Source organism: Schistocerca americana, chromosome 6, assembly GCF_021461395.2.
Source record: "Schistocerca americana isolate TAMUIC-IGC-003095 chromosome 6, iqSchAmer2.1, whole genome shotgun sequence".
NCBI lineage: Eukaryota > Metazoa > Arthropoda > Insecta > Orthoptera > Acrididae > Schistocerca > Schistocerca americana.
Window position 1 is genome coordinate 195,738,647 of NC_060124.1, and position 19,518 is coordinate 195,758,164.

Below are 19,518 nucleotides of genomic sequence, written 5' to 3' on the forward strand. Positions count from 1 at the left end.
GTTCCCGTACCTTCCCCTACAGGTGTTGCTACCCCTCCCTGGCCAAAGAAGTGCCCCCTGTCCTTTGTTACCCATCTGTGATAGGGCTCCCTGCCATGACCCTTCCCCCAGTGCCTCTCAGGCCAGAGACCTGCTACCATAATTCCGCCATGAGACACAATCTGTGTGCCCCCGAGATTGCCTGCGCTTTTTCAGTTCTTGATTTTGCAACAGCCTTGTTTCCCACTGTACCCTGCTGTCCTCAACCTGTGAAAGAGGAGGAGGAGGAGCAGAAGAAGAAGAAACATAACTCCCAGGACAAGGCCCCCTGGTGCCCCCGGAGGTGCTGTCTCTCCCCTCTGTCGGAACCAGGTTGATCCTTTGAGGGCTTCCGGTAGTGTCTGCACGTCGGTCTGTGTGATATTGTTAATACGTGGATCCCACTTCTTACCACTTTGCAAGTGGTTGCCATCTGAGTCCACTTGGAATCTGCCATTACAGTTTGCAATCTCTAACTTGAACTCCCCATTGACCAGTTTCTTGCAGACCACAACCTGTATCTTATTAATGATGGTTCCCTACTCATTTTAGTGCTGCTTATGGCAATTTCTCTGCCATTGATCTTTTGCTCTCTTCCCCTTCCCTTCTTCCTTCGTTACACTGATCGCCACACATGATGACCGTGCGCATTGATTCTCTCATTCCCTTCCCACCTCCCGATGACCAGGTTTCCATGCTGGGCTTTTCATCGTAATGATTGCCCTCTGTGTACCTCTCAGGTTGTGTTCACACCTCCTATGTCTGGTTTTGTTGATGAAGTAGTCCATGAACTGTCTGATAAGATAATCTGCACTGCTGGCATTGCCATTCCCCGCTTGACTGGCCCCGTTCACCATCAACCAGTTCCATGGTGCAGCACGGCTCTTGCCAGTGCTATCAATGATTATCATTGTGCCTTGCAACATCTTAAGCAACACCCGTCCTCTGCCAGTCTTATTGTATTTAAATGTCTTTGCACCAAAGCCCGTTACTTAATCAAATGGAGAAAACAAGCGTGTTGGGAATGCTTTGTCTCTAGGTTCTTCTGTCCTGTCATCACGGGTCTGGAATACATTCTGCAGCCTCCTCTGTTGTCAGCGGCAGTCTTCCATTCTGGGCTTTGCTCTTCCAGGTGGCCTTTGTACAGATCCGTCGGTTCTCGTGGAACACTTTGCAATCCATTTTGCGACTGCATCAATGTCGGACCCTATCTAGCTGCCTTCCTTCTCCAGAAACAGCAGGTTGAAGCTTCCTGCGTATGTTTCACCTCTTGTCAGGTGGAATCCTACAGTGGCACTTTATTGAATGGTAGCTTCTTGTGGCCCTGTTTCTACTGTAACCAATTGTTTCAACACTTCTGTCCTCCACAATGCCAGTATCCCCTCCAGATGTTTAACTAGATTTGGCTCCAAGGCATTTTCCACTCTCAATGGAGAGATTGTCTCGCAAGAATCCATTGTTTCCTTGATAGTTACCGATCCATAAGCCTGACAAATGACCCCTGCAAGTTCTAGAGTTCGTGGCTCGTTGGCTCAGTCGGGTCCTTGAATCTCAGGACCTTGAATCTCAGGACCTTGAATCTCAGGACCTTGAATCTCAGGACCTTGAATCTCAGGACCTTGAATCTCAGGACCTTTTATCTACTTAACAGTATGGCTTTGAGGAGGAATGGTCTCCGATCGATTATCTGCTTCGATTGGAAACTGCAGTTCAGCAGGCCTTTTATCAGTGCTGCCATCTTGTCACAGTTTTCTTCCATCTTTGTAAGGCCTGCAACAGCTTGGCACCATTACATCCTCCTTACGCTCCATGAGTGGGTTCTTCAGGGCAGCCTCCCGATTTTTGTGTGTCAGTTTCTGTTCCAGCAGCTATTCAGAGTCGAGGTTGTTACTGTTCCAGTGCTCCTTGGACCCAGGAGAATGGCGTTCCATAGGGCTCCGTATTAAGTGTCCCCTTTTTTCTACTGGACATATGGCTTCCGCCAGACTGTTGGTGACACCTGCTCTGTATGTGGATGACTTCTGTATGAGGGTTAGTTCCCACTCGGTGGCCAATGTGGAATGACAGCTCCAGTGTGTCATCTAACACGCTTCCAAGTGGATACTCTCACGTGGTTTTCAATACTCTACCCTGAAGTCGAGGGTGGTGCATTTCTGTTCCAGAGTTCTAACTCGGCGCCCAACACCTAACCATGGTCTCTCAGTTCCATTTCTTGGGCCTTCTTTGTGGCAACAAGCTTACTTGTTTGCCCCATATCTATCATCTGAACACAGTGTTCTTCACTTCCTTGCCCACACTTCTTGTTGTGCGGACCATTCAACCCTTCTTCATCTTTACCAAACATAGTTCTGTCCCTTCTGGACTACGGTTGTCAAGTTTATGGCTCAGCTGCCCCTTCCACGCTGTTTCTCTTGGACCCAGTTCACCATTGTGGTATCCATTTAGCCACTGGTACCTTTCGCACTAGCCCTGTTGTTGATCTTTCGGTTGAAACTGGGACCCCTACCCTTTAAATTTGGTGGTCTCAGCTTTGGGTTTCCTATACCATCACTATTCACTCTTCCCCTGCTAACCATTCCTATTCTATTTTTTTCGCGACTTTGGGCCGTTGCCCACCGATGCCTGCCCTTGGGTGGCTTTACCAGTTGGGCTCAGCCTCACTTCTCCCCACTGTGACATCCATCCTGTCTCCCTATCCTCTTCCATACATTCTCTCCCAACCATGCTTCCTTGGTTAGTTACTCAGCCACACGGATTTAGATGAATCTCTTCTGTGGGCAGTGCTCCAGTGGTGTTCCATTGTTTGTTCCAAATGCTGTTATGGGAGTTTCAGGGTGGCATTGTTTTTTACACTGATGGCTTTAAATGTGCTGATAATGTGGGGTATGTTTCCACGACTTCTGTTGGCACGGAACACCATCTCTTGCCTGCCACATGTTAGGAGTTTACTGTGGAATTGATGACCTTCTTTCAGGCCCCTTGTATTAAACAGTTCTCCCTTGCCTGAGTTTAGTTATGTACGGACTCGAGTGGTCTTCAGGCCACTGCTCGGTATCTTTCCCACCACCCCTTGGTCTTTGCCATCCACAATCTTCTCACTGATCTTGGTTGGTGATCATGCTTGTTTGGTTGATTTCCTTTGTGTTCCTGGCCATGTAGGTAACACAGGTAATGAACTTGCTGATCTGGCTGGAGAGTGACCATCTACCATCCCATTCTCCAGGGGCAGATTTGCAGCTTTACTTTGAATTTCTTTTTGAAACTTCCTGGCAGATAAAAACTATGTGCCAGACCGAGACTCGAACTCGGGACCTTGGCCTTTCGTGGGCAAGTGCTCTACCAGTTGAGCTATCCAAGCACAACTCTCGGCCCGTCCTCACAGCTTTACTTCTGCCAGCACCTTGTCTCCTACCCTCCAAAGCTTGCCCGCGAAAGGCAAAGGTCCCGAGTTGGAGTCTCGGTCCGGCACACAGTTTTAATCTGCCAGGAAGTTTCATATCGGTGCACACTCCACTACAGAGTGAAAATCTCATTCTTGAATCTCTTTTTGTTCAGTTGTGGGCTGACTCTTGGGACGCTACCGCTCCCTGTCTAATGAACTGCGCACCGTCAAGGAGACTTTCATCATGTGGTGTTCTTTTTTCTGCCTCTCCTGGCAGGACTCTACCATCTCTTGCCGTCTTTGTCTTGGGCTGTACTAGGTTGACCCACGGTTTTTTGCTCTGCAATGAGGACCCCTAGCCCCCTTGTAGTTGGCAGGGTTTCGGTTACAATGATCAATATTTTGCTGGACTGCGCCCAACTTTTGGCCCTTCACACTAAATATGCCTTCTCACCTTCCTTGTATTGGGTGTTATTGGACGACCCCCACATGGTTACATCTGTCCTCGATTTTCTTTACGAAAATGCTTTGTGTTCTTGGGTGTAAGTCATTGCTGGTGTCTCTGGTATTGAGTGCCTTAGTTATCGTTGGTGTTACTGGTTATGGAGGCCTTGACCTTGTCTCCACACTGGCCAGGCTCTCCCCGCCTTTTCCTTACATTTTGTCTGATCTGTTGTGGTGTTTTGTTTCCCCTTCTCCTGGTGGTGTTCCAGTTGTATTGTGATAGTGGTGCTGGTGTCTCACTGTGTGTAGCTTTTCTGGGCACCCCCTACTCTCCCCATTTCCACCCATCCCGTTGTGTTCTTTCCCCTTCCAGCTGTTCTGAACATCCCTTTTCCCTCTTTGTTTGCATGTTACTCCTTCTCTCTGACTGGACTGTGCTTTTTATGTCGTTCCTCCCTTGATTTATTCCATCCTAGATCATGAGCCCGAAGACCTCGCTGTTTAGCCTCCCCCCCCCCCCCCCCCCCCCCCAGTCAACCAACCAACTTGGTGCCTGGAGCAGTCAGCAATATTAACACAATATAGAATAAGAGTTCAAATTTTGCACAGAATATTTTCATAAAGTCTGCATGTACTTTTATGTTGGCTTGGGCCGATATGTCAGCTAGAGGTGAGGTGTATGCTGGTGGCTGTGTTCGAAGACAAGAGTTACACGCAGCATGTGATCTGACTATTTTAGAGTGGAGTGGGTCCCATAGAGTAGAGGGCAGGTTCGAAGCAGAAATTACGCCTCACTGTTCCATGACGAGACAGTCCTTGGCATTCCATTCTGACTGCAGGGCCTTTTGGTGTGCAGCAGTGAACAAAATAGTAGTGGTAACTGTGATACATGAACATTGAGTGAATGTGAGAGATTGACTAATAAGAGGAATCTTAGGCCTAGAATTTCGCAAGTTTAGGCTAGCTCTGAAATCTGTGAAGACCAGAAGAAAACTGGGAGCATTGGAGTATCAAATTGTTTCATCTTGTGAGAAGTGCTCATTGCCAGCCGGTCAGAAACGTGCTGTGATTAGCTGCTTAAAGGTAACTCAGTCTGTGCCATTGTTGAGTGGACTACACCTCCTTAATGATACTTTTTTCTTTCTGGAATGCAGACAGTCTCTCCTCTGACCTTTATGAGGTAATTCGAAGACTTAACAACCAACTGTTAGTGATGATATGAAGCACACACTCATTTAGATTGTTTTTAACTGCAAAGCTATCTAGGACCAGAGGCCTTGTGTGTTATACCATCACTTCATATCGAATAAAATTACTTGTAGTAATTTATTTGAAATTAGTGCCATTGTTTCACCTGACTTACCATTTTTGTTCGGTAAAATATCAGGGCAAAAAATCTACGTATGAAAAGTGCAGCACATGAAATACACGGTAGATAAAAACTGTTGAAATACTGTATTACCAAATAGTGAGCAACAGTTACACTTTTATTGGACTGAATTTCAAGTATGAAACTACTTCTGCTTCAATAATAATTAAAGTATGGGATGTTTGTTGTGACACTTGTTACTGCCCAAAAAGTGGTCCCAATAATTTAACATCTATTGATAGAATTGGTGAAAGCATCTGTAGTGTGGATGTTTTGCATTCAAAAGTGCACTCCACACAAAGTCTTCCTCTTCCTTTGCAATAGTGACATTTTTGTCAAAACAAATTACTGTTGAAACTTCCTGGCAGATTAAAACTGTGTGCCCGACCGAGACTCGAACTCGGGACCTTTGCCTTTCGCGGGCAAGTGCTCTACCAACTGAGCTACCGAAGCACGACTCACGCCCGGTACTCACAGCTTTACTTCTGCCAGTACCTTGTCTCCTACCTTCCAAGCTTTACAGAAGCTCTCCTGCGAACCTTGCAGAACTAGCACTCCTGAAAGAAAGGATATTGCGGAGACGTGGCTTAGCCACAGCCTGGGGGATGTTTCCAGAATGAGATTTTCACTCTGCAGCGGACTCTCCGCAGAGTGAAAATCTCATTCTTCAAATTACTGTTGTCATATAATGCAGAGAACATTGGTTCCACTTCACATGTCTGCAGCCGGCCGTTGTGACAGAGCGGTTCTAGGCGCTTCAGTCCAGAACTGCGCTGCTGCCACGGTCGCAGGTTCGAATCCTGCCTCGCGCATGGATGTGTGTGGTGTCCTTAGGTTAGTTAGGTTTACGTAGTTCTAAGTCTAGGGGACTGGTGACCTCAGATGTTAAGTCCCATAGTGCTTGGAGCCATTTGAACACATCTGCAAGTAACTTAATTCAACTAGCTACATGAATAGTTGCAGGATAAATGCTTCCAGCAAGCAGCAATGTGCCCGCAGCATGACTGCAGCATAAATGCAACCTTTGAATCCATTAATGAAACCAAATTAGATCTTAGGGATGTTTCTGAACTGGTAATTTAAGGATGTCAGTCAAGCTGTATGCAGTTTATAATGGCAGCTTACAGTTTGGTTGTTGTTTTGTTGGAGAAAATGGTTGATTTTAGTTTGTGCATCAAAAGAGTATTTTCTTCGTAATTCCTCTGACATGTTGCACACATTTTTATAGCAAACATTTCCTTGCTCTTCCGATAAAAAGATGTTGTTTATGAATGTATTGCAATATTGATCTAATGGCTGTGTATGTGCCTCAGAGATAAGTTAGTGTTAAAATACCTTTCTATGTTTGATTTCTTACTGTTAGTTACAATGAATTTTAAATTGCTTTTGTTCCTTCTTATTTCATGTTAACTGTGTTAACCATCATATGAGAAAAAATATGTTGAAACAGAGGTTAATATGATTCTGACTTTCTTCTTTAATTATGAAACAGTAGGGAAACCAACATTGTTAATTTTAAGTCCTTACAGGATCTTTGTGATTGTCTGCTAATTACGGTTTGTTGATCCTGTGATTTAAGAATACTGAATCTTCAGATTTTCTATGATACAATGTCTTTTGTTTATGCATAGAAATCCAGAGTACATAAAATGTCCACAGTTGGCCTTGCTTTTCTTTACTGCCATTAGTAACATTAATTATCACCAATAGAAAGATTGGTATTTATAATATCCTGTCAACTGTGCTAGTTACAAGAAGCAGTTACTAAATAAGTGTTTGTGTTACTAATTGTTTGTGCTGCAAAATTACACTCTGTCTTCTTTTCTTGCTGTTCCAGGCATTGTATGAAAATGCAGTCAATGGAATTCTTGCTGATGAGATGGGCCTGGGAAAAACTCTCCAATCAATTGCCCTAATCTGTCACCTCATTGAAATGAAAGTTTCTGGACCATTCCTTATAATTGGCCCTTTATCAACCCTACCCAACTGGGTGATGGAATTCAAGCGTTTTGCACCAAAGGTAGGTGCAGTATCATGCATAGTGATGATTTTGAAAAGGAATGTTAAATTTCTTTGAAGCTTGAAAGGGGGGGGGGGGGGAGGGGAGGGTGTTGAAAAGACTGACAGCCAAGAGATTTGCCAGAGTATGAATCTGGGTCAGAATGCTTGGTGTGTTGCCTGTGTGCAGAATGAATGGGAGACACCCACAACTATAAAGGGAGACTGCCATCAGTTCATCAGAGCGTCTAATGGTAACTCCTGTTGTTGGTATATTGTACAAACAGGGTGTTTATAAATGAATATCAGGGTTTTAATGCTTTATAATACTTATTACCTTAAACTTAGTTATAAATGATATGTCAAATGAAAGAGCAACTCAAACGGCTTTACCAAGAACCTTATAAATGTTCAATGTGAGCACAATTTGTCACGTGACACACATAAAGTCTATTTACCCATGTTCCCAAGTGCTGGATGGGTCACAAGGGCCCAATGACAGGGCTTGCTTTGCATGGCCTCCATGTTCACCTGACCTAACGCCATGCGATTTTTTCCTTTGGGGCTTCATCAAGGATTGTGTGTACGTGCTCCGCCACCAGCAGACCACCCTGAATTAAGAAACCGGATTGAAGCAGCTGTTGCTACAATCACTGATGACACACTTATCAACATTTGGGAAGAACTCGGCTATAGACTTGATGTGTGCCATTTGACAAGTGGTGCTTACATTGAACATTTATAAGGTTCTTGTTAAAACTATTTGAGTTGCTCTTTCATTTGACATATCATTTATAACTGTAAGTTTAATATAAAAAAATATTATAAAGCGTTAAAACCCGATATTCATTTATAAACACCCTGTATTTGTACTTACAGTCCAGCAGTTCACCCACAAACTTTTCATTCAGTTGTTCCATTCATAAACACAAAAGTGTGACTCCTGCATCCAACTAACTCCCCAGACTTTGGGAGAAAGGATTGTTCTCCACTGGAATTCAAGCACTATGTAAATTCTTGCTGCACAAAACAAGTCTCACACTACTTGTTCACTCTTTATTAAATAAAAATTGAATCTCACATTGGGCAGGCCATGATTAAACTTCTAATCTGAGATCTGGTGTAAGCTCTGCCAGATGTAAACAAAATCCATCTGTCTAAAGAGCTGCCTGCAATAGATCCAAAGTCATGAGAAAGAAATGAATAAAGAAGTTAATTTTTGAACACTCATTGTGTAATGCTAGAACATCGTAGTCATCAAAGTTATTACATGAGAAGTTCTGTGATACAGTTTCCAGTTCAAATTTCATAAAAATTTAAGTAGGCTCCAATTTATTTACTAATTTTGCTTTTTTACTGAGAGGGTTGTCTGTTAGTTGTATTATGTCAGTTGGCAAACATGGTTTTTTCATACATTGCTTTGCCTCTGCTATTGTATAATTTATCACAATGAGTTGGTGTATGGGGCAGGTTTTACATTGGGGATGATTGTTAATTTTTTTCATCCACTTTCCAGTTCTCTTCCTGGTAATCCATCATCAGCTCTGTTCTGATGCCTCCCCCTTTGTCTTGTCATCCCTTGTCCATGTCAGCCTGTAATCTGAGTGACATGTCCCTATTTTTCAACCTTCTCCAACATTAATCTCTTTAACCCCCAGGGAAGAAATTACAGCTAGGAGTACATTTGAGTTGCAGACAGGCACAATGAAAAGACTGTTACACATTTAGCTTTTTGCCAAAGCCTTCTACAGAAAAGAGAGCCCATCTCCTGCAGCTCAGATTGGAATTCCCAGTTCGGTTCCAGTTGCCGTAGATAGCAGTCGTGCTTGTGTGTGAGAGTGAATGTGTGTTTGTAGGGGTGCTTGTGCGTATTCTGAAGAAGGCCTTGGCCGAAAGCTAAATGTGTAAAGATCTTTTCATTCTTGCTGTCTGTAACTCAATACATCATCTTCATGGTGAGTAGCGGTCTTCCCTTTTCCTTATAGTGTTGATATTCCAACACGGAGTTTCTACTGTTTGGCAGCTAGGATTTTTGATTTACTTCTTACTTATGGGTATTGGTACTACTTCAAATTTCACTATTTAAAGATAGGTACTGACTAGCCGTTCTGTCCCCATGTAATTTTAAAATTTTCTGAAGTGAATTTTCCTTAGGATACAGTAGTTACTATTTTTTTAAAGAAATTGCCTTAATGATTTGTTAATAAAATAACTGTACACTTTGCGACTTTTTTTTCTCCTGTAAGTTAAAATAAAAATTATTGGCAGTGGGCAGATGGAGTATACTTGTTGGTTCGCTGCTGATAGCGCTCATTTTCATGTTTGGTGGCTAGTTGGCTTGTCACAGCTTTCTGTTAGTAGCCGTTCTAATGAAAATTTGTTGACATTTGTTTATCCCAACACAAACTGGACATGTGTGGAAATATTTTCTTGTTCTTCCTTTGTATTCTTCCATTAAGTGAAATGATTTCTTGAGTTTTAATGGATCCATTTTTAATTATGATCCCTGATCCCCTTTACTACCGCATCATTGTAATTGTTTACATCAGTTTGCAGAAAACAATTTCACAGTGATGGTAGTCCATGGTTACTTTTTGCAAGGTACAAAAACTTAACCATTTACTAGGAGCAATGATTTCCTAACCATCAGATATTGATCCTGATCACTGTCGTCTTAAAGTGCCGCTGCCTTTGGCGGATTGTGAATAGCTTTAGTTGGCCATCACTTTCCTCAGCTTCACTACCGTCTATAGTGAATTACACTGTTTAATCTGTGTCAATACTAAACTGTTTCATTTTTATACAGGTTCCTGTAATTCTTTTCCATGGGAACAAAGAGAAACGTGCTGCACTACTGCCTTTAATCCGCACTAAGCATGAAGTACCAGGATTTCATCGAACATATCCTGTTGTTGTTACGTCTTACCAGATACCATTGTCTGACAGTGCCAGAGAGCTGCAAAATATTAAATGGCGTTACATCATTGTCGACGAGGGTCACAGATTAAAAAACCATAAAAGTATGCTCTCAAGGTAAACACTTCATATGTTATGGCAGCCTTGAAGTGTGAATCGTTCTGCTGAGAAACTTTCTTCTTATGTTGACTCATAATCATTTTTATTGTTATTGTTCTACCAGTAAAACAGTTTTTTTTTCTTTGTAACAGGGCTCTTCGGAAGTACAATGCTGCTAATAGACTGTTACTAACAGGCACTCCACTTCACAATGATTTGACAGAACTTTGGTCACTGCTCAACTTCTTATTGCCAGAAATTTTTAATGACCTCAGTGTTTTTGAGTCTTGGTTTATGGCATCTGAATTAACTCAAATGAGTAGTGACGTAAAGATAATTGAACAAGAGAAGAAGATGAATGTATTGTCAACTATGCATCAGGTTGAGTATATGTGTAGTAGTCTATTCTTAAACTTTTAAATGAAAATGAGCCAAAACAGAAGAAAAGCGCATGGAAAATCCAGAGTAATTGCATGTTTTAAGTCGTTGGAGTTGGATTTAAATGCTTGCTCACCTGGCAAAACTGCGCAGACATAAATTTTAAAAAAATCAGTTTGTTATTTTGCATTGGAACTATGTACATGTGTTCTGAAACTACATATACCATCCGCCATCTGTGTAGGTTTAAGATGATGCTTTGAAACCTACGACACCAGATAATGTAGTGGAACACAGCATATTTTTTATTTTTCATTGCCAAATACTTCCATTCAATTTCTTTTGCAATCTTTCGTGGAACAAGTTGCCAGGATAAGCACCAGAAAATGAGCCCACCTCACAACAGATAGGTCCGTCTTGGCCTAGGGGTCTGACCCTCCTTCCCAAGCTTAGGCTTCTTTCTATGCCACTTTACTCTTTGAGGAGACACCACTGAATGTAAACTTTAGCAATTGGAATTTGGGTGCAAAACAACATTATTTACTGAAGCTGCAATCAAATTTTGTCATAGTGTGTGCAAACACAGAAGACCAGTGAAACATTTGTGAACAAAACAGCGGTATGTGGATTTTCTGTAATATCCTGTGTAACGAAGTTATACTGGCCCAATAGGAAACTAAAATCCTTTTTATGAAATTGATTAAAATGGGCCAATGAAGGCCATAAAATGTAAGTATGCAGTTTTTGTATACACCTTGAAGAACAAAAATTATTATACCAAGCAATAATTGAAAGTCATTAATATCCTAGGGATGAACTTAAGCTTTGAACTACTGATTCCTATCTCAACAGATAAAAGTAAACCAATAAAAGGAAAGATACTTATGGGGGGGGGGGGGGGGGGGGGGGGGGAGAGAGAGAGAGAGAGAGAGAGAGAGAGAGTGTGTGTGTGTGTGTGTGTGTGTGTGTGTGTGTGTGTGGAACCATACACCTTAATAAGTCCTTAACAGGTTGGAACTGTTTCAAAGTGTTCCCTGTACAGCACAGCAATATTGCAAAAAAGTGGCACCCTCAAATGTGCATTATCATGCATGGTTCAGTCATTGGGCATTGAATACATTCATCCCATATATCTTTTCTTGCCTGACATGAGTTTTGTCTATAATTTGTAAAGGTTGCACCTGGTGACCTGGTGATGCAGCTAAAATGTTGGGAAAACTAGTCATGCATATAAGTACAGTACTTACAGCTGAAGCAGTCTTTCCTTTCAAATGATGTATCCAGACTGTGGCCGCCTGGACTATGTCTTCTGCACAAAACGCATACAGTTTTACAGGATGATAATAATGAACAAAGTCAACCTTGTCACACAATAAAATGTCAGACTGCGTGGGTTATTCGGTTTTCAACAATCTTCTACTTTCAGTGCCAGCTCCTATAGTCTGTGCTTCTATTGGTGGTGCCCTGTATGATGCCCAGTTGGATGTGGTCCCAGCCACTTGTTCCTATTGCCTGGCCACAGCATGCATGTACCACCTATTCTAGTGTTCACTCACTAGGTTGTTATACAGCCAAGTGCTGTTTACGTTGTGAAACGAAAGCTCTGCAAGACATTCATTAAAGTGGTCCAAAGAGTGACTTTATATGTGGTGAATTATAATTCAAATGTAAGGGATACAACATTACTACACACAACAGATAACTTGGCCACGTATTATCTGTCCTGTTCCACAGGAATTAAATTACACTGATTTTATTTTCACACAAAGTTGTCAGCATTAGAATAAAGTGCCTGCAGGTAGCTAAGCAAAACTTCTCTCTCAGTCGATAGAAGGTGGCTGACAAAGGGAGTAAGCCATTAAGGTGAAGATAGCATTGAAGATGTGCTGGATTTGAATTAATATTATTTTACATTATGATAAATTGTCATTAGATTGTTGTGATAATGACTTGCTTACCTTTTTTAGCTAACTATGCGAAGAGCTGAGAAAGTTTGTAGTAGAATTAACTATTTTGTGAAGAGACTGTGGATGTAAATTCAAAAATTTTTCAAAAATGTTGTAGCTTTGATCACAAATTTTGTTGTATTGCTGTACCTTTTTTAAAAAAAATTAAATTTTTTGTTCTTCCGATTGATTGGAATTTGTGAGGTATTTAACAGGTTTGAGTAGATCCCTCTTAGCTCATTTCTTGCATGCTGCCGAACTCTTGACACCTGCCCAACAGTTGTTGGATGCTGGAGAACCTACACTGAGAACAACCACTGAGATCTTCATTTTTCATGGATAGCAAATAGTGTGACTCCAAATTTATGCACAAGAATGGTATATTTGAGTTGGATGTAAACACTTTGAGAAATAGCAAAGAAACATTATGATCAGACAATTGTACTTCCTAAAGGGTGCTTTCTAGAAACTAGGATAGTGATAAGACAGTGTGTGAGAGGTGATAAGAGTTTGTGATGACTACAGAGGAAACACCCTTTTAGAGTGAAGTACTGCCTGTCTTGGGTCTCTGCTCACATGTGTTGAGCGCATTTGTAACACATCTGGCCTTTTTCCAGACAATGTAGTTAACTGAGTTGTGCACACGAGCACATCAAAGCTATTACTTTCCAACTGTGACTAATCTAGAGTTGCCACTGTTTTAACGGGGCTAAGCACATCCCAGTTTAGCATTGGCAAATCTGTGTAGAATATTGTAACAATTGAACAAGTTTGATGCTAATTATTATTCTTTCTCATCTTAAATCAATAATACATGTGCTTATTTTGCCAAATTAAATAAACTTTTATGTTATGTTCTGAATAATAAATCACTTACTGTCCTTTATCACCTCCATAAATAGTTTTTTTTCTTTCAGTGAATTAGAAGAAGAGAAGTACTTGCTAGATGTAGTGTGTTTTCAGCGCATTTATCCATATGATAAAATAGATTATCTTACTGTATATCAAAGGGAATAATCAATTTTTGAAAATATGATGTAATTGGATAGATAAAAATATCTACTCACCAATCTGCATCAGGAGAACATGCATATTAAAAAGTATTGAAGTTTGCAAACTTTCGAAGTCAGTGGCTCCTCCTCCTGGCAGAAGGGTTGAATGGAAAAGAAGAGGAGTGACAAAAGGATTGACAAGGTTTAGATAAAGGGGTAGAGTCCGGAAAAGTCGCCCAGAACGTCGGGTCCGGGGGACTTAAGAGATGGGATGAGAAGGAAGGACTTACTGTTGGGGACTGCACCAGGCAAGATTTGAAACCTGAGAGCTTAAAGGTAGGAGACTATAATAAGTGAGACAGAGATTACTGCCAAAATGTGATGCATGAGTTAATAGGAGCGGAAAGGGAAGTGCATTGTATGTGACAGAAGTGGAAGAGAGGAGTGAAAAATAGGCAACTCAGAAAATGAAACATGTAGAAAACAGAAAAGAAGGGAAGAAAGGAATAGTTACTGCGAAGAAATGCTGAGACTGAGGAAATTAACATAAATTAAGACCAGGTGGGTGGCCAGAGCCAAGGACATGTTGTAGCACCAGTTCCCACCTGCAGAATTTTGAGAAACTGGTATCTCAAGGAAGAACCCACATTTCACATGTGGTGAAACAGGCACCGAGGTCACAACTGTCATGTTGCAGAGTATGCTCTGCAACAGGATATTGTATGTTTCCAGTGCACATCCTCTGGCTATGCCCATTCATCCTAAGTGATAACGTAGTGGTGGTCATGCTGATGTAAAGGGCAAAACATTGTTATGTAAACTCTTCTACATCTTTTATTTTCTGACCTGTCTATTCCCCCCCCCCCCCCCCCCCCCCCCACTTATGTTACATACAATGCACTTAGCTTTTCGCTCTTATTAACTTGTGCACAATATTTTGGCAGTCATCTCTGTGTCACACATTAGTCCGTCTCCCACTTTTAAGCTCTCAGGCTTACAAATCTCGTCCGGTACAGTGTCTAACAATCAGTCCTACTTTCTCATCCCATCAGGTAACTCTTCCATGACCTGGGATTCTGGGCAACTTTACTGAACACTGCCCGTTTACCTAAATCTCACCAGTCTTTTTCCATAACCCCTCTTCCTTCCCCTTCAACCCTTTTGCCGGAAGGAGCAGCCACTAGCTGTGTAAGCCTGCAAACGTTAATACATTTTACCAGTGTGTTCCGTATGCCACCGCTTGATGAGTAGATTTTCTATATATCAAATTAAATTGTGTATGAAAGTGGATAGTTAATTCCTCTTTAGTCAGTAACCAACCGATCACATCCACCTGTATCTTTGTTTTACAGCTTTTAACTATTAGTGTATTTCAAATTTTGGGTAAACATATTAGGACCTTAAAATTTTGACCCGTAAATAAGACAGTAAAGCAATAGTGACCTTGTGACTTAACTTAGAATACAAATTGAAGAAAGGATAACCAATGTTTATAGCATTTGTAAATTTAAGAAGAGCTTTTGATATTGTTGACTGGAACACACTCTTTGAAATTATGAAGATAGCAAGAGTTAAATAACGCGAGGGAAAGGCTATTTACAACTTCTGGAGAAACTAATTTGCACTTATAAGGATGTGAAAGGAGGCTGTAATAGAAAAAGGGGTGAGACAGAGTTGTGTGGTAGTCCTCTCTCCTATGTTATTTAATCTGTACATAGAGTGAGCAGTAAAGGAAACCTATGAGAAACTTGTGAAAATTATTGAATTTTAGGTGGAAGAAATAAAAATTGTAATGTTTGCCAATAGCATAGTGATTGTAAGATGGCAAGAGGCATGGGTGATCAGTTGAACGGAATGCGGAGTTTCTCAAAAAGGGGTTATAAAATTCCATCAACATTGAAAAGGGAGGATTAGCAAATTTTGCTATTTGGGTAACAGAATAGCTGATGACAGTCAGAAGAATGGTTATAAAACATATACTGGCTTTGACAAAGAACAACATTCTTGAAAATGAGAAACATGTTAAAAGTGAATATAAATTCAAGCATTAGGAAAGTTCGTTTTTCAAGTGCTTGTCCAGAGTGTAGCCTTGTTCAGAAGTTATAATGTGAATGATAAATAGCATGAACAAAAAGAGCATAGACAGTGTTTGCTGTACAGGATAGGCCAGGATGAAGAGCCACTTCAAACCAATTACTAATTCAATAAAGTTATGACATTAATATTTTATAAATTAATAAACAGAAATTTTCTTAATCATTTACTGTATCTTAATAATGGTGGTGTGATCTTTCACTGAAATATTTAACTGTAATGAAGATGAATTAAAATCATTACAAAAATAAGGTTCGTAGGTCACTTGTATTATGCAGATTAAAACAAATGTTTTCTCTTTCCCATAATTTAATAAAACTATCTCATATTACAGATTCTTACACCATTCGTGTTGCGTCGTCTGAAGACTGATGTAGAATTGAAGCTACCACCAAAGAAAGAAGTGCTTGTGTACTGTCCAATGACAGAATTACAAATGGCATTGTACAAAGCAACAGTTGATCGCAACATAGAAATGTTGAGGCATAAGGAGGAAGTGAGTAAAATTTGAAATTGCTTAAATTTTTTAGAAATTGTTCTGAACCTTTCTCTTGAAAGCTACGATGATTTGTTTCAAAGAGTCAGTTTAACAATACAAAGTAAAATACTTTTTTATCAGTTGTTTGTTAAGTGAGGTTGATTTTTGTAGAACTTATGCATGGGGCATGGAATTACTTTACCAGTTAGGTACCGCTGTTAGATCTTAAAAAACCCCAAACATTCTGTTTCTGTGTAAAGTTGCATAATGCCCTTGTCCACTGTTGCCTCTTCATGTTTCCAACAACTTACCATGTATCCGTGGAAGACCCTATTGGAAGACCTCTTCGATAAATCTGTTCACGCCCCCTTATTTCAGTGATCACTGGGATTTACTTGCCAGTCAAGTGCAGGACCAACTGTGACAGCAGCCACATGATATACAAACTCCATTACCACCACTGCACAGTATTCAGCACGAGTTGAGACTGTGAACAAAGCATTGGCCAACGTGGTCATTGCCAATCTGTGCCAAGTGCCGGCCATGTGACCCTCCATGTACCACATCTTCTCAGTGTTCAAACCCTAGTGTCCACTACTACCACACCGTTCCTGCTTAGGTTTCTGCCACTCCAACAACATACAACTAGATCCTCCATATTGCCACACACTATTTGTATTTAATTATCTGCCTGTCAACTTGAGACCATAATCAATCGAAAGCCATTTAATTACTTTACTTGGGTAATTGAACTTAGTACTACAAGATACATTGGTCAGCTTCTGTGAAGTTTGGAAAGTAGGACAGGTATGGAAGTTTGAAGGTTTGAGGACAGGTCATGAGCGATGCTTGGATAGCTCAGTCAGTGATAGCAATACTTGTGAAAGGGAAGTCCTGGCCTCCACACATTTTTAATGTGTATGGGAGGTTTAATTCTGAAATTTATTTTGTTGTGTTTGATAGTTCAAACTATGGAACTACTTGCACAGCTTCTCACAGCCTAACAAATGTAAACATTCACTCAGCTTCAACCAGCTGGCCGCACTCCAAAAGAACATTGTCTCAAGAAATTTAAAAGAAAAAGAATCAGTGTACCAACAGTTTCTGGTGAGTTAAAGTCCCCATTACAGTCAGCTGTGTGCTGAGCAAAGTGAAAACACTACTGCTATCAACCATGTACTTTGTAATTTGCAAGCTATGCTACTTTTGTAAACCTCGTTGCCAGTTTTGTAAAGGCGTCATCACTACTGCTGGGGAGGCCAAGTTGCCGTTGTTGTTACAGTAGGCAAAGTTCGTGAGTTTATGAAACGGTTTCTTGTGCAGTTCACCACTACGACAATTCCTCACTGCCACTATTACACAGCTATGCCCCAGGGTCAGGTAACTGGATAGGAGAAAGGAGCTTCTACAACATTCCAATAAATTAGTAGCAAAGTCAGACAAATGGGTTAAACAAGTTTACTTATCTTTGCGAAACTACTGTTCCTTTTGTTCGGGAAACTACTGTTACTTTTTATGTACAGCTCTTGGAAAAAAAAGTCAAGTGACTTACGGCTCTGTAAAGTAGGTCATGCATCCTCCCTGTTGTGATCTGATCTTATAAATCAGTAACAAAGACAATTTATTATTTTTGATTATTTTGTTGTGAATCTTCTGGTTTCTGTTCATTGCCGTCTTCTGCTGTAGCAGTAACAAAATAACGTACTGAAAATTGTAGTTAAAATATAATTCAATAGTGTGCTAATATCATTTATTGTGATTAATGTTATCAGTCCAGGACCATTTTGTGTGAGCATCTATGAAGGAGCTATCAAGTTGACTGCATTTCTTCATCCCCCCCCCCCCCCAGTTCAGTATTTTTCTATAGTATGCAGAAATTTGTTGCCTTTAATGCTGCTGCTTTTGCACTCTTTGGTAACCAGGGTGCTCCATCAACTGTTGCCTATTCTGTGGTGGTATGAGTGCCTTGTCTGCCATAGTAGTTTTTGGAGATCAGAGAAACGAGCCTATCATGTGAATAAAATGGGTCATTACTCTCATTCAACTCAACATTATTGCTCTTCTATGTTAGTGGATATACCAACGGAAAAAAACAGTTGGCTGTTGTCTTCACAGGATGTGTGCTTTATATCTTGGAACTTTTGGTGCACCATTTTAATCTTACAATATCAGTGTGTATACGACCCGGGAGATCCGGGAAAAACCAGGGAATTTTTTCATCTGGGAGAAAACCAGGAAAAACCCGGGAATTTTTCATTATTTTAGTTTTTTGTAACTTTGACTTGTAAGAACCAATACTCTAACAAAGAATATAACTGTATCTCGCTACTGCCGAATAATAATGCAGCAGTAAAACATGAAGAGAGAAATAAACGAAAATAAAACCTAAGTTGCAAAGCAAATGCGCCATATGCAGGAACAAAACACACAACAGCAAAATGTGTCAAAGGCATTTAGGAAGACTACGCAATGTTTCATGACAACAAATTACCTTCGATGAGCGTGACGCCACAACTGTTTACAGTAGATTTGTTTGAGCGGTTGCGAGTGAGCTTATGCACATGTGCAGTTGAGTAGCGTAGGAGTCCCATATTTACTCGAATCTAAGCCGCACCTGAAAAATTAAACTCGAAATAAAGGGAAAAAAAAATTCCCGAATCTAAGCTGCACCTGAAATTTGAGTCTTGAAATTCAAGGGGAGAGAAAAGTTTTAGGCTGCACCTCCAAATCGAAACAAAGTTGGTCCATTGTAGTATGAGACAATTTAGGTCGAATGAATGACGATACAGCTACAGTAGTTTGGTTCGAGTCGTAAGCTAAGCAGGTAAGCTTTACCACGTAGCCATTGCTATGCGTCAGGCGCTCCGTCCGTATTTATACGGGTACCCTTCATTTTTCACGTGCTTCGTCTGGTTTGAATCGATTGCTTATTTTGCTTTGATCTGATAAGTGCCGTTTTCTTTGTTATAGGTGTTTACGTCACTCTAATCTGAAAATGCATTACTGTACTGTGTCATGCATTGTTTGTCGCATTCTGATAGTGCGTGTTTACGGCCTGTCGCCGCTCGCGCCATGGCTTGCTTTTGTGTGCGCTACCACCGCGTGCAATTAAAAAAAAGAGAGAGGAATCGTCTCATTAGCGGAACAATGGCAAGAGACTGCTATTTGTTGTTACTTACACTGCTGCTTTATTTGATAATAATCAACAAGAACCAAATAATAGACTGCGTATGATACATGTTCTGAACGAGAGTCAGGCGAAAATTTTTCTACGTTTAAAAATCTTTGCGGCTGCTTCTTTAGTACATCAAATTCTGCACAGAAATTAGAGTCATCTTAATTTTAAAATCTAGTCAGTTGCCGTGCTTCATTTCTGACTATCACTTTTAGGCATAAGAATAATA

At 40.8% G+C, this 19,518-nt stretch overlaps 1 protein-coding gene across 1 annotated transcript in view; it reads left to right on the top strand.

Annotated features, from left to right (window-relative positions):
• LOC124619750 (lymphoid-specific helicase-like) overlaps positions 1–19,518 on the top strand; it is a 161,727-nt gene that overhangs the window by 68,822 nt on the left and 73,387 nt on the right. The window contains exons 7-10 of the mRNA XM_047146329.1: positions 7,051–7,233; positions 10,018–10,244; positions 10,379–10,607; positions 15,971–16,132. Of these exons, the coding sequence (XP_047002285.1) occupies positions 7,051–7,233; positions 10,018–10,244; positions 10,379–10,607; positions 15,971–16,132 (801 nt within the window). The remainder of the gene's footprint in view (positions 1–7,050; positions 7,234–10,017; positions 10,245–10,378; positions 10,608–15,970; positions 16,133–19,518) is intronic.